This window comes from Solanum stenotomum, chromosome 9 (genome assembly GCF_019186545.1).
Source record: "Solanum stenotomum isolate F172 chromosome 9, ASM1918654v1, whole genome shotgun sequence".
In the NCBI taxonomy this organism is placed as follows: Eukaryota; Viridiplantae; Streptophyta; class Magnoliopsida; order Solanales; family Solanaceae; genus Solanum; species Solanum stenotomum.
This window is the reverse complement of record NC_064290.1, coordinates 19,588,504-19,603,358: the sequence shown is the minus strand read 5'-3', so window position 1 is coordinate 19,603,358 and position 14,855 is coordinate 19,588,504. Positions and strand designations below refer to the sequence as shown.

The following is a 14,855-nucleotide window of genomic DNA, read 5'->3' as shown; positions in this document are numbered from 1 at the left end:
TTACAAATTGTTGCATTAGAAATTCGTAATTGCACTCCTCTATTTATATTTCAAAATTCCCCATTAAACACTGATGCAATTCCCCATGTTAAGATTACAAATACTTATCAATAAACTAAATTACTGACGGATTTAATTCAATGATTAATTTCCTTTAGATCACTACTTAACTTATTTCATGTGTCGGATTCAAAAATCCACTTGCAAGGTGTGACACGATGAAAACTTATAAGCTTCTCAAAAAGGCATATCATCAATCTCTATAACGAGACATGGATTCCTTCAACTAACTTATTATTTACTAATATATATTATTATCATCCAATCTACTAGAAATATTGACCCATCTCAGAATCTCACCTTTTAATAAATCAAAATGATAATTATTTATAAAAACCATAATAGTTATATCAAAATAAAAAATATAAGTACATTTAACAGTTTAGAGGATATGTTTTTGTCAGTCAGTCTAAAGCAACTATCTCTACTCGGTCCCGTTCAATACATACAAAATACACTAGCACCAGAAGTTGGAACTATACCGTTCCCATAACCAAGATAAATGATATATAATCTTGTACTACAATCGTACCGATGGCATGTCCAATTTTCATCCTATATTGTGAACAAAAAACTTTATACTTATAAGAACCGATGATCATTTACTCCTCTGTGTATAAGCTAAAACTCTACACACTAAATCATCTACTATATAAGTAAACAGACACCATAAACGAATATATGATCTATTAAAACTGAATAAATAATTATTCTATAATAAATACTATATTTAAACATATGGCTAATAGTATATATCCTAACAATCTCCCACTTAGATATTTAATCTTGAAAATGTTAGAATATTATTTCTAAAAACATGATGAATAGAATATATACTAACAAATGCATACAAAATGTATTAGCTCAAGAAGTTAGAGTTTTATCATTTCCATAATTAAGATCGAATTATATTTAATCGTGTGCTACAATCATTAAAGTTTGTCAAACTGGATCTTTGACTATGAATATTTAATTTATAACTTATAAGAACTGAGAATTTTAATCTTCCGTGTATGAGCTAAAGAACACTATACATAAAAATCGTCTACTATATAAGTAATGGACATGCATATAAACTTAATGATCTATTTAAATAAAGAATTTATTATATTAAATAAAAATAAATAGACTTATGATGAAGCTATGAGATCAATAGATGTCATATTTTGGAAAGAGGCTATTAAAAGTGAATTAGACTCTATATTTTCTAATCATACTTGGGACTTGTATGATTTACCTAAAGGTTGTAAACCCATAAGTAGCAAGTGGATATTTAAGAAGAAATTGAGACCTTGTGGTACAATTGATAAATATAAGGCTAGAATTGTGATTAGGGGTTTTAACCAAAAGAAAGGTGTTGATTACTTTGATAAATATTCTCCTGTAATTAAAATAGTGACCATTAGGACTCTTATTTCTTTAGCCGCTATTCATGATTTAGTGGTACATCAAATGGATGTCAAAACAACATTTCTAAATGGTGATTTAGAGGAAGAGATCTATATGACTCAACTTGAGGGTTTTATGGTTCCAGGACAAGAGGATAATGTATGCAAATTGAGAAAGTCATTATATGGACTGAAACAAGCACCTAAGCAATGGTATTCAAAATTTAATATCACATTAGTGGATAATGACTTTGTTGTAAATTCATTTGGCACTTGTGTTTATTCTAAGATGATAGGTTCAGATTGTGTGATGATATGCTTATATGTAGATGACATGTTAATCTTTGGTCCTAATGTGAATGTTACTAATGAGACCAAGAACTTTTTGTCTTCTAAATTTTAAATGAAAGACCTTGGTGAAGCAGATGTGATTTTGGTAGTTAAAATCAAAAGAACTAGTTTCTCTTTGTGTCAATCTCATTACTTTGAACAGTTGAGGAAGAATAAAGAATCTAGTGTTTCTCAAATTGAATATGCTAAAATAATTGGGAGTGTAATGTTTCTCATGAACTATAGTCAGTCTAATATAGCTTATGCTATTAGTAGATTAAGTAGATATACTCATAATCCTAGTAGTGAACATTGGAATGCTCGTCATCGCTTGCTAAGGTATTTGAGAGGTACTATGAATTGGTGTTTGCATTTTAACAAATTTCATGTTGTTTCAGAAGGGTTTTGTGATGCAAACTGGGTAATTGACAATGATGAAGTTAGCTCCACCAGTGGCTATGTGTTTACTTTGGGTGCAAGTGTTATTTGGTGGAAGTCTTCCAAACAGACTTGTATAGCACGTTCTACCATGGAATCAGAATTCATTGCTCTCATGTTGGCAGGGCAAGAAGCTGAGTGACTGAGAAATCTTTTGGCAGATATGCCAATGTGGGGAAGACATGCTTCACCAATCTCTCTTCACTGTGACTCACAAGCAACAATTGGAATTGCCAAAAATAGTGTGTACAATGGAAAAAAGAGGCATATTCGCATCAAACATGGTGCAGTTAAATAGTTGTTGAAACTGCGTGTTATTTCCTTGGAATATGTTATGTCCGAAAGAAATTTGGCGAATCCTATGACCAAGGGCTTGACAAGTAAAATAATCCTTGAAACGTCGAGAGGGATGGGGCTAAAGCCTATTGATTGAGGTAATGTGGTGGACCTATTAGGCCTCAATATACACCACATTTTCTATCCCTATGGCGTAAGGAAGTGTTTTATAAGGTTGAGCTTATTTTGCTCTTAATGATTCTATAGCCTTAAGGTGGTCTATTTGTAACACCCCCACAACTAGAAAGAGCTAGAAGTCTATTTGTAACACCCCCACAACTAGAAAGAGCTAGAATTAGAGAGTCATTTTTGGAAAGAATGAAAAATCTGGAAATTTGACAAAGTTAAGTTAAGAATGAGTTTTGGGTCAACTTCAAATGACCATAAATCCTAGATAAAGATGAGTTAGGTGTTATACAAGATACCTTATGAAATAACTTTGAATTATCTTTCCAACGCCGCCGAGTTTGATCAGTTTCGAGTTTGTATGAGTGAGATATGTCCATTTGAAGTTCGGTTGTCTAGATAAGGAAAGTCAAAACCGGATTTTAGAAAGGTATTATGGTCTTTTCACTACCCAATCAGCTTAATTCATTTTGGGTAATTCCATAGGGGTCCAAACAGAATTATATCAGTTTACGCTTTACCAAATTACGCTAAGGTTTTTGGCGAAAGAACTCAAGAGGAAAAAGGAGAAGAAAAGGTCTAATTTGTCGTCTTCATGAGGAATTGATTGCCGATTTCGCCAAGGATTCAATCCTACGGGGTATGTGAGTTCACATAGTGTTGGGTTCGTTCACCCACGTGCCAAACATGTTTATTTCAGTATGATTTTTGTCACGACCCGATTTATCAAGTCATGATGACACCTACTATAACGCACCAGCAGGTAAGCCAACCCGTAACCCGGAACAACAAGTAATGGGTCTGAGGGTAGAAATTAAACAAGAGTAGGCAAATAAAAATATAAACAGGCGGAAGCAAACCAAAAACATATATACAAATAAAGATCTCTCCCAGAACCTGGAAGTCACTAGTACAGAGCTACTACAAAATGAGTACAAGTCCCAAAACTGGACAACAGAGACTGGAATGCCTCGAAAGGAAAAAGACAAGTCTATATATACAGATGGAGACTGAAATAGTACAAAATGCCGTGTGCTCACCCCCGTCTCCGGATAAGTCTACTCCAAGCTCGATCAACGCTGGCTACTAGTGCTCGGACCTGCATTACAAAATAGATACAGAGCGTAGCATGAGTCCCAAAACAACAGGTACCCAGTAGGCATCATAGGCCGACTGAGCAAGATAAGCAAAAGTAAACTGAAATGCCAATAAAGGGTCACATCAAGTGCAAAGAGTAGTAAATGGGGGTATGTACACGAGCGTACAGGCAACAAAGACAAGCAATCTAACTAACTCCGCCGGGCTCCCATAAACCCGACGGGTACGCTCGTGCACAATAAAAGAAACCACCTGCACGGACCCCCATAAGCCCGGCAGATGCACCGGCAGTTGAAGTAAAATAATGGAGCTAGAAGGTCTATCACAATATTACCAATTTCCGGACTTTTAACTGAACCATTCCCAATCATATTCCAAGATCTCATTACGTCCCGGACTTTAACCGGAATCTCTCCAACCTCCAAAACCTCAACCTACAGATGAGAGTAATCAAGACTAAACTGAAGCTTTAGTGAGGAATTGGGAATACACCACGTGCAAGCTGGACCACGGACTCGAACCGGGTACTATAGCTAATGAGTCAACCTATATGGGCTGGACCACGGACTCGAACCGGGTGCTGTAGCCAAAGGTCGGGCACGGGTGGGCTGGACCACGGACTCGAACCGGGTACTGTAGCCAAAATCAGATCACAGGTAAGCTGGACCACGGACTCTAACCGGGTACTGTAGCTAAGCCTGGACATAAGTAAGCTGGACCACGGACTCTAACCGGGTACTGTAGCTAAGAATCAATATCCAACCATCCGTCGCGGGAAATATCACCAAACCGATTACCATAAATAATCCTTTTAGTCCGACCCTCATATACCCCAAATCGCCGAGGAAGTATCCAATAATGAGTAAGCTAGACCACGGACTTTAACCGGGTATTTGTAGCCGATATAAAAGCAGGGCATTATGGATACAAGGTCATAAGCTGAGTTACCGACTATCAGACTCAAGTCTGCTATATCAGTCTACAAGGAGCTAACCGTCCGAAACGACGTCGGAAAAAGTTCTACTGCCCAACGACATCCGAAATCTCGCAAGTCTATGGCAACACTAGTCTAAGCCTAGACTAAGGCCAAACATACTTCAAATCAATATTATCATATACACCACCAGATATGGATATTCAATAATATCAAGAGACATGCTGTCATAATCCAACACTTTCCCGAAATAAGGTCTAAGGCAGGAATTATAGAAATTTAGCATGCTCGACACCCGAACCCCTCCATACTCAAGCAAATCAATAAACAATTGCCTAAACATGCTCAATCTCACGAGAGAAAGCCATAGCCTACCTGAAATCCGACCACGTGTGCTCCAACTCACGGTACCGGATCTTTTCCCCTCCGAACGGTCTCCAAATGCTTCCCCACTAACAAAAGGTTAATCACCTCGTCATTACGAATATGTTGACAATTAAATTATATTTTTCGGAGACGGACCCAAAATCAGGTCTAAAACGGAATTGTGGGGCCCACAATTGGAATTTCGAAAACGAATTCGTGAAAACGTCCCAAATACCTTACTAAACTAATACCCCAAAATTTAGCACAAACAGATGCCTCAAACATAGCAAATCAGCCATAACAATTAAAATGGGCAGCCCCTTAATCACCAATTTCTGGAAAAACGAGACCCTTTCAACCCAAACAGATTATACCACGACGATCCTCGCAAAAAATTCTAAAAGTTAGCCTCAAGAATGACTCAAAACGGACCTAAGATGATCAAGATCTCACATTTCAAAATTCAACAACAATTCAATCCGGAAATCACCCTAGCAGTGGCTAAAATCGATTCCTTACCTCAAACGAAGCCTCCCCTCGCGTTTCTGATATCACCGCTAGATTCCCCACGAAATTCTCTTGAAGTTTGCCTTTTGAATCACTTAATTTGGACTCAAAATGAAGGAGAAATCTTATGTTGAAGTTGAGGGAAAAAAATGGATGAAATTCGTCCTAAATTCTGGAAATTTCCAGATTTCCACTCCGCTGCCACGTGGCGTCACGTGGCTCTGCCACGTCACCGCCGCGTCAAAATTCTACAACCTTTCAAACTTAAATTTCGATGTTTCGGACTCGTTCGGAGTCGGAAAAATACAAACCTTATACGGAATCTGATTGGAAACGATATTTCGGACTCAACGGTGATGGCGGAATTTCCATTTGGAGCTCGCTTCGATGAAAAGTGGGTCCCACACCCAGTATCGTTTTGAGCCAGATTCCACAACTGCCATCTAAAGCCTCGGGAAGTGAACAAAGGGTCGTTCTAGACCAAAATCGATCTTCCGAAGCTAACCTAGCTGTCAGAATTTTCATCTGAGCACGTCTTCCAAGAAGGTTGACCAAAGTCAACTTTTCAAGTTATAAAAATCTCCAAAACAGGGAAACGGGCCTAAAACCCAAACGAACGACCAGGCGACCGAACAGTCAGTGCCAGCAAGTCATAAATGACTTGGGGTGGCTACAGGAATGCTCTATACGAGGGAAATAATTCTTTAATTTAAAAATGACCTGGAGGGTCATTACAATATCCACTACTAAAAGAACTTTCGTCCGCGAAAGTAATAGTGAAGAAGTACCTGAATGCTCAAATAAGCCGGGGAACTGTGCCCGCATCTCATGCTCGATCTCCCAGGTAGCCTCCTCAACTGGACGATGTCTCTAATGGACCTTAACCACAGGAATGGCTCTGGAACGCAACCGTCTGACATCTCTGGCCAAAATAGCAACTGGCTCCTCAATATATCTCAAACTGTCATCCAAGTCAACTGCATCATACTGAATCACATGGGACTAATCTGGAACATACCGGCGCAACATCGAAACATGAAAAACTGGGTGAATAGCTGAAAAGGCCGGGGGCAAAGCTAACTCATATGCGACCCCCCCAACTGTCCTCAATATCTCAAAAGGACCTATATACCTGGGCCTAAGCTTGCCCCGCCACCTAAATCTCATTACACCCTTCATGGGCGACACACGGAGGAATACTCTATCACCAACAGCAAATTTCAACGGTCGACGCCTACGGTCTGCATAACTCTGATGTCTACTCTGGGCTGTCTTGAGCCTATATTGAATCACCCTCACATGATATAAAGCCTCTCGAATCAAGTCTGTACCGCGCGGCCTGGGCTCTGTAGACTCAAACCAACCAACTGGAGAGCGACAACGCCTACCATATAAGGCCTCGAATGGGGCCATCTGAATACTCGAGTGGTAGCTGTTGTTATACGCAAACTCTGCCAAAGGCAAATACTGGTCCCACTGACCTCCAAAATCCATAACACAAGCTCGCAACATGTCCTCAAGAACCTGAATCGTGCGCTCCGACTGACCATCAGTCTGCAGGTGGAAAGCTGTGCTAAGGTCAACACGAGTACCCAACTCATCCTGGAAGGTCCTCCAGAAGCTAGATGTGAACTGTGGTCCCCGATCTGAGATGATGGAAACAGGCACACCATGAAGACGAACCACCTCCCGAATGTAGATACGGGCTAACCTCTCAGCACTGTAGGAAGTATGGACAGGAATGAAGTGTGCTGACTTGGTCAATCGATCCACAATGACCTAAATACTATCAAGACCACGGGAAGTGCGAGGTAATCCTACAACAAAGTCCATGGTGATCCTCTCCCATTTCCACTCAGGAATGGGTAATCTCTGAAGCTCACCACCAGGCCTCAAATGCTCGGCCTTAACCTGCTGACAACTCAAGCAACGCGATACATAATCCGTAATATCTCTCCTCATGCAGCCCCACCAGTTGTGCTGTCTCAAGTCCCGATACATCTTAGCTGTGCCCGGATGAATAGAATATTTGGAGTCATGGGCCTCGGTAAGAATCATCTGAATTAAACCCCCAACTCTTGGAACACAAAGTCGATCACCAAATCTTAAGACCCCATTTAAATCTAAGGTAGCCAGGCCAGTGTCACCTCCCAAAACTCGATCTCGAAGTGCCACTAAGTCCTCATCCTCAAACTAACGGCTGCGAATCCGATCCAGCAGAGATGACTGAGCATCAACATAAGCTAGTACACACCGGGAATCAGAGATATCAAGTCGTACCATCCGGTTAGCTAAGGACTGGATGTCCAAAGCTAATGGTCGCTCCGTAGTAGAAAGAAAAGCTAGACTACCCATACTCACTGCCTTCCGACTCAAGGTGTCCGCTACTACATTTGCCTTGCCCGGATGGTAGAGAAAAGAGAGGTCATAGTCCTTCAGGAGCTCAATCCAACGACGCTGTCTCGAATTAAGATCTCTCTGGTTCATAATGTATTGAAGTCTCCTGTGATCAGTATAGATCTCGCATCGAACTCCATACAGGTAATGCCTCCAAATCTTAAGCGCAAAAACCACCGCCGCCAACTCTAAGTCATGAGTGGGGTAGTTGCGCTCGTGCGATTTAAGCTGCCTCAACGCATAAGCAATAATGCGGCCCTGCTGCATCAGTACACAACCCAAACCAATGCCGGATGCGTCACAATAAACAGTAAACCCCTCGCCCTCAACTGGAAGAGTCAATATAGGAGCGGTCTTAAGCAACTCCTTAAGCCTCAGAAAGCTCCTCTCACACTCCTCCGACCACACAAACGGAACATCCTGGCGAGTCAACCGAGTCAAAGGCGCTGCTATAGTAGAAAATCCCTCAACAAAACGCCTATAGTAGCCTGCCAATCCGACGAAGCTACGAATCTCAGTCACAGAGGTGGGCCTGTGCCAATCACGAATAGCCTCAATCTTCGCCGGATCAACCCTAATACCCTCCTTGGACACCACGTGCCCCAAGAAGGCTACAGACTCAAGCCAAAACTCGCACTTTGAGAACTTGGCATAAAGCCGCTGATCTCTCAAAGTCTGGAGCACTATCCTCAAATGNAAATAAATCCAAGTACGGCCTAAACACCCTAGTCATCAAGTCCATGAACGCGGCAGGGGCGTTAGTCAACCCAAAAGACATCACTAGGAACTCATAGTGGCCGTAACGAGTCCTAAATGCAGTTTTAGGGACGGCCGCTGCCCTAATCCTCAACTGGTGGTAGCCGGATCTTAAATCCAACTTAGAAAATACCACGGCACCCTGAAGTTGGTCAAATAGATCATCAATCCTAGGCATTGGGTAACGGTTCTTCACTGTCACCATGTTCAGCTGCCTGTAGTCAATACACAATCGCATAGTACCGTCCTTCTTCTTCACGAAGAGGACTGGGGTACCCCAAGGTGATACACTAGGCCGAATGAATCCCTTATCTAAGAGATCCTGAATCTGAACACTGAGCTCCTTGAGCTCTACGGGGGCCATACGGTACGGTGGTATAGAAATGGGCTTAGTGCCCGGCTCTACTTCAATAGAAAAGTCAATGTCACGATCAGGAGGGAGACCAGGCAGATCGGCAGGAAACACATCTGTAAACTCTCGAACAATAGGTACTGAATCAACGGTAGGACCCTCCCTACTAACATCTCTAACATAAGCTAAATAAGGCAAACACCCGCTAGCCATCAACCTCTGGCCCCGAACAAAAGATATCATCCCAACTGGCGTGCGACTACAAGAACCCTGCCACACGACTGGTGGAATACCAGGCATGGCTAAAGTAACGGTCTTAGCGTAGCAATCCAAGACCGCATGGTGGGGACATAACCAATCCATACCCAAAATCAAATCAAAATCCACCATATCAAGCAAAATAAGATCAACCCTAGTCTCGCCTCTGAATAGTCACCACACAGGATCTAAATACCTGATCCACTACTAAAGAATCACCTACCGGGGTTGAAACACGCAATGGCTCAACCAATAGCTCTGGGATCATACTCAATCGAGGAGCACAATAAACAGCTATATAGGAATAAGTACAGCCTGGATCAAATAAGGCGGATGCGGGCTGATGGCATAATAACACTGTACCTGTGATCACATCATCCGAGGTCTCAGCATCTGCTCTAGCTGGAGCTGCATAAAAGTGGGCCTAGACTCCCCTACCCTGTGCATCGGCCCTGCCCCCTAATCTACCTCCTCGGGGACCACCATGTATACCCTGGTGACCACCCCTACGATCCTGTCCCTGGCCTCTGCCTCTAGCTGGAGGTGCTGGCGCATGCCTAACTGCCTGTGGAGTGGGTAAGGCTAACCTGCGATGGGGACACTCGCGGGCCTAATGATCTAACTCCCCACACTCATAACACCCCTGGGACTGTCGACTGAGAGCTGGAGGTCGGCTACCCCGGCCAGAAGATCCCATCTATAAACTATCTCGCCCCGACTACGACCGGCACTAAAACCAATATGGCGGTGCTGATCACCCTCCGATGCCTGGAGTGAAGCCTGGAAGGGGCTACTAGACTGACCCGACTGAAACCTCTGCTGAGATCTATCATAAGACTCTCGGGGTCTGAAACGATGCCTATCATGGCTATCCTTCTGTCTAGCTCTCTTGCCGCTGCCCTCTTGGGCCTCGCGACGGAGCTGCTCGATAGTGCGGGCATGGTCCACTACATCCAGAAATGAGCGGCCCGCTGAGACTAAAGACTGAGTCTCAATCCGCAACTGTAGTCTCAAACCCCGAACAAAACAACGAACCCTCTCCTCCTCAGTAGGTAATATCATGGCGGCATGCCTGGAGAGCTCGTGGAATCGGGCCTCATACTCTGATACTGTCATGGAGCCCTGCTCTAACCGAGCAAACTGATCTCTGAGCTGATCTCTGATGCTCCTGGGAATAAATCGGGCCAAGAAGGCCTCTGAAAACTCAGTCCATGTGACCGGTGGAGACCCAGCTGGCCTGGTCTCTAAGTATGTACGCCACCACTGCCTGGCGGGACCGTCTAACTGGTAAGCGGTGAAGTCTGCCCCTCTCGACTCCACTAAACCCAAAGTCTGTAGCCGCTCGCGGCAAGTAACTAGAAACTCGTGGGCATCCTCCCCCACTGCCCCAGAAAACCTCGGCGGTGATAGTCTAAGGAACACACCGAGCATCTTCTGCTCCCGTAGTGGCATGACGCTCTCCAAATCGTCAGGCTGGACAATCGGTGCCGCTGGTGTAGGCTGGCCCTGCGGTACTGGAACAACTGGAGCTGGGGCCTGCTGCATACCCCCAATGGCAGCTAGTATCTGTACGAGCATCGCCTGTATATCTGGAGCTGCCACAGGCTCGGGCGGTGGCTGGGCTGATCCCGGACCCATCGGCTGCTGCGGTGCTGGAGCTGCTGGTGGCTCTATCACCGGCTCTGGAGTTTGCTCTCGGTCCTGGGCTGGTGCTGTAGCTCTGGCACGACCTCGAGGTCGGCCTCTACCCCTAGCTGGGGCCCTACCACGCGTGCGAGCCATCCCTATAAAAGAGTGGTACAAGTAAAATTTTCAGAAATCGATAAGACACACAATGCACGACAGTGATACAAAAGCAGCACGTTCCTAAAGACATCCTGTAGCCTCCCGAAGATAAGTAACGGACGTCTCCGTACCGATCTGCAGGACTCTACTAGACGTTAGCTCTGTACAAGTGAGACCGACGAACCTGGGGCTCTGATACCAATTTGTCACGACCCGATTTATCAAGTCATGATGGCACCTACTATAACCCACCAGTAGGTAAGCCAACCCGTAACCCGGAACAACAAGTAATGGGTCTGAGGGTAGAAATCAAACAAGAGTAGGCAAATAACAATATAAACAGGCGGACGCAAACCAAAAACTTATATACAAATAAAGATCCCTCCCAGAACCTGGAAGTCACTAGTACAGAGCTACTACAAAATGAGTACAAGTCCCAAAACTGGACAACAGAGACTGGACTGTCTCGAAGGGAAGAAGACAAGTCTATATATACAGATGGAGACCGAAATAGTACAGAACGCCGTGTGCTCACCCCCGTCTCCAGATAAGTCTACTCCAAGCTCGATCAACGCTGGCTACTAGTGCTCGGACCTGCATCACAAAATAGATGCAGAGCGTAGCATGAGTACCAAAACAACAGGTACCCAGTAGGCATCATCGGCCGACTGAGCAAGATAAGCAAAAGTAAACTGAAATGCAAATAAAGGGTCACATCAAGTGCAAAGAGTAGTAAATGGGGGGTATGTACACGAGCGTACAGGCAACAAAGACAAGCAATCTAACTAACTCCGCCGGGCTCCCATAAACCCGACGGGTACGCTCGTGCACAATAAAAGAAACCACCTGCACGGACCCCCATAAGCCCGGCAGATGGACTGACAGTTGAAGTAAAATAATGGAGCTAGAAGGTCTATCACAATATTACCAATTTCCGGACTTGTAACTGAACCATTCCCAATCATATTCCAAGATCTCATTACGTCCCGGACTTTAACCGGAATCTCTCCAACCTCCAAAACCTCAACCTACAGATGAGAGTAATCAAGACTAAACTGAAGCTTTAGTGAGGAATTGGGAATACACCACGTGCAAGCTGGACCACGGACTCGAACCGGGTACTATAGCTAATGAGTCAACCTATATGGGCTGGACCACGGACTCGAACCGGGTGCTGTAGCCAAAGGTCGGGCACGGGTGGGCTGGACCACGGACTCGAACCGGGTGCTGTAGCTGAAATCAGATCACAGGTAAGCTGGACCACGGACTCGAACCGGGTACTGTAGCTAAGCCTGGACATAAGTGAGCTGGACCACGGACTCTAACCGGGTGCTGTAGCTAAAACCAGATCACAGGTAAGCTGGACCACGGACTCGAACCGGGTACTGTAGCTAAGCCTGGACATAAATGAGCTGGACCACGGACTCTAACCGGGTACTGTAGCTGAAACCAGATCACAGGTAAGCTGGACCACGGACTCGAACCGGGTACTGTAGCTAAGCCTGGACATAAATGAGCTGGACCACGGACTCTAACCGGGTACTGTAGCTGAAACCAGATCACAGGTAAGCTGGACCACGGACTCGAACCGGGTACTGTAGCTAAGCCTGGACATAAATGAGCTGGACCACGGACTCTAACCGGGTACTGTAGCTGAAACCAGATCACAGGTAAGCTGGACCACGGACTCGAACCGGGTACTGTAGCTAAGCCTGGACATAAATGAGCTGGACCACGGACTCTAACCGGGTACTGTAGCTGAAACCAGATCACAGGTAAGCTGGACCACGGACTCGAACCGGGTACTGTAGCTAAGCCTGGACATAAATGAGCTGGACCACGGACTCTAACCGGGTACTGTAGCTGAAACCAGATCACAGGTAAGCTGGACCACGGACTCGAACCGGGTACTGTAGCTAAGCCTGGACATAAATGAGCTGGACCACGGACTCTAACCGGGTACTGTAGCTGAAACCAGATCACAGGTAAGCTGGACCACGGACTCGAACCGGGTACTGTAGCTAAGCCTGGACATAAATGAGCTGGACCACGGACTCTAACCGGGTACTGTAGCTGAAACCAGATCACAGGTAAGCTGGACCACGGACTCGAACCGGGTACTGTAGCTAAACCTGGAATAAGTAAGCTGGACCACGGACTCTAACCGGGTACTGTAGCTAAGAATCAATATCCAACCATCCGTCGCGGGAAATATCACCAAACCGATTACCATAAATAATCCTTTTAGTCCGACCCTCATATACCCCAAATCGCCGAGGAAGTATCCAATAATGAGTAAGCTAGACCACGGACTTTAACCGGGTATTTGTAGCCGATATAAAAGCAGGGCATTATGGATACAAGGTCATAAGCTGAGTTACCGACTATCAGACTCAAGTCTGCTATATCAGTCTACAAGGAGCTAACCGTCCGAAACGACGTCGGAAAAAGTTCTACTGCCCAACGACATCCGAAATCTCGCAAGTCTATGGCAACACTAGTCTAAGCCTAGACTAAGGCCAAACATACTTCAAATCAATATTATCATATACACCACCAGATATGGCTATTCAATAATATCAAGAGACATGCTGTCATAATCCAACACTTTCCCGAAATAAGGTCTAAGGCAGGAATTATAGAAATTTAGCATGCTCGACACCCGAACCCCTCCATACTCAAGCAAATCAATAAACAATTGCCTAAACATGCTCAATCTCACGAGAGAAAACCATAGCCTACCTGAAAGCCGATCACGCGTGCTCCAACTCACGGTACCGGATCTTTTCCTCTCCGAACGGTCTCCAAATGCTTCCCCACTAACAAAAGGTTAATCACCTCGTCATTACGAATATATTGACACTAAAATTATATTTTTCGGAGACGGACCCAAAATCGGGTCTAAAACGGGATTGTGGGGCCCACACTTAGAATCTCAAAATCGAATCCGTGGAAACGTCCCAACTACCTTACTAAACTAATATCCCAAAATTTTAGCACAAACAGATGCCTACAACACCGCAAATCAGCCACAATAATTAAAAAGGGCAGCCCCTTGATCACCAATTTTCGGAAAAACGAGACCCTTTCAACCCAAACAGATTATACCACGACGATCCTTGCGAAAAACTCTACAAGTTAGCCCCAAGAATGACTTAAAACGGACTTACGATGATCAAGATCTCACATTTCAAAATTCAATAACAAAACCATCCGGAAATCACACTGGCAGTGGCTAAAATTGATTTCTTACCTCAAACGAAGCCTCCCCTCGCGTTTCCGAGATCACCGCTAGATTCCCCTCGAAATTCTCTTGAAGTTTGCCTTTTGAATCACTTAATTTGGACTCAAAATGAAGGATTAATCTCAAGTTGAAGTTGAACAAAAAAATTGGACGAATTTCGTTCTTAAAATCTGGAAATTTCCAGATATCACTCCTCTGCCACGTGTCGTCACGTGGCTCTGCCACGTCACCGCCGCGTTAAAATTCTACAACCCTTCAAACTTAAATTTCGATGTTTCGGACTCGTTCGGAGTCGGAAAAATACAAACCTTATATGGAATCTGATTGGAAACGATATTTCGGACTCAACGGTGAAGGCGGAATTTCCATTTGGAGCTCGCTTCGATGAAAAGTGGGTCCCACACCCAGTATCGTTTTGAGCCAGATTCCACAACTGCCATCTAAAGCCTCGGGAAGTGAACAAAGGGTCGTTCTAGACCA

General features: G+C 44.3%; 1 protein-coding gene across 1 annotated transcript; it reads right to left on the bottom strand.

Moving 5' to 3' along the window:
• Positions 1–8,906: 8,906 nt before the first annotated feature.
• Positions 8,907–14,529, bottom strand: LOC125877344 (uncharacterized). Its single transcript, XM_049558669.1, has 6 exons — positions 14,385–14,529; positions 11,667–11,725; positions 9,970–11,130; positions 9,543–9,661; positions 9,071–9,358; positions 8,907–8,951 (listed from the first exon to the last, which is right to left on the bottom strand). The coding sequence occupies exons 3-6, from the start codon at positions 11,126–11,128 to the stop codon at positions 8,907–8,909; spliced, it is 1,611 nt and encodes a 536-aa protein (XP_049414626.1). The 5' UTR covers positions 11,129–11,130; positions 11,667–11,725; positions 14,385–14,529.
• Between the last annotated feature and the right edge of the window lie 326 nt (positions 14,530–14,855).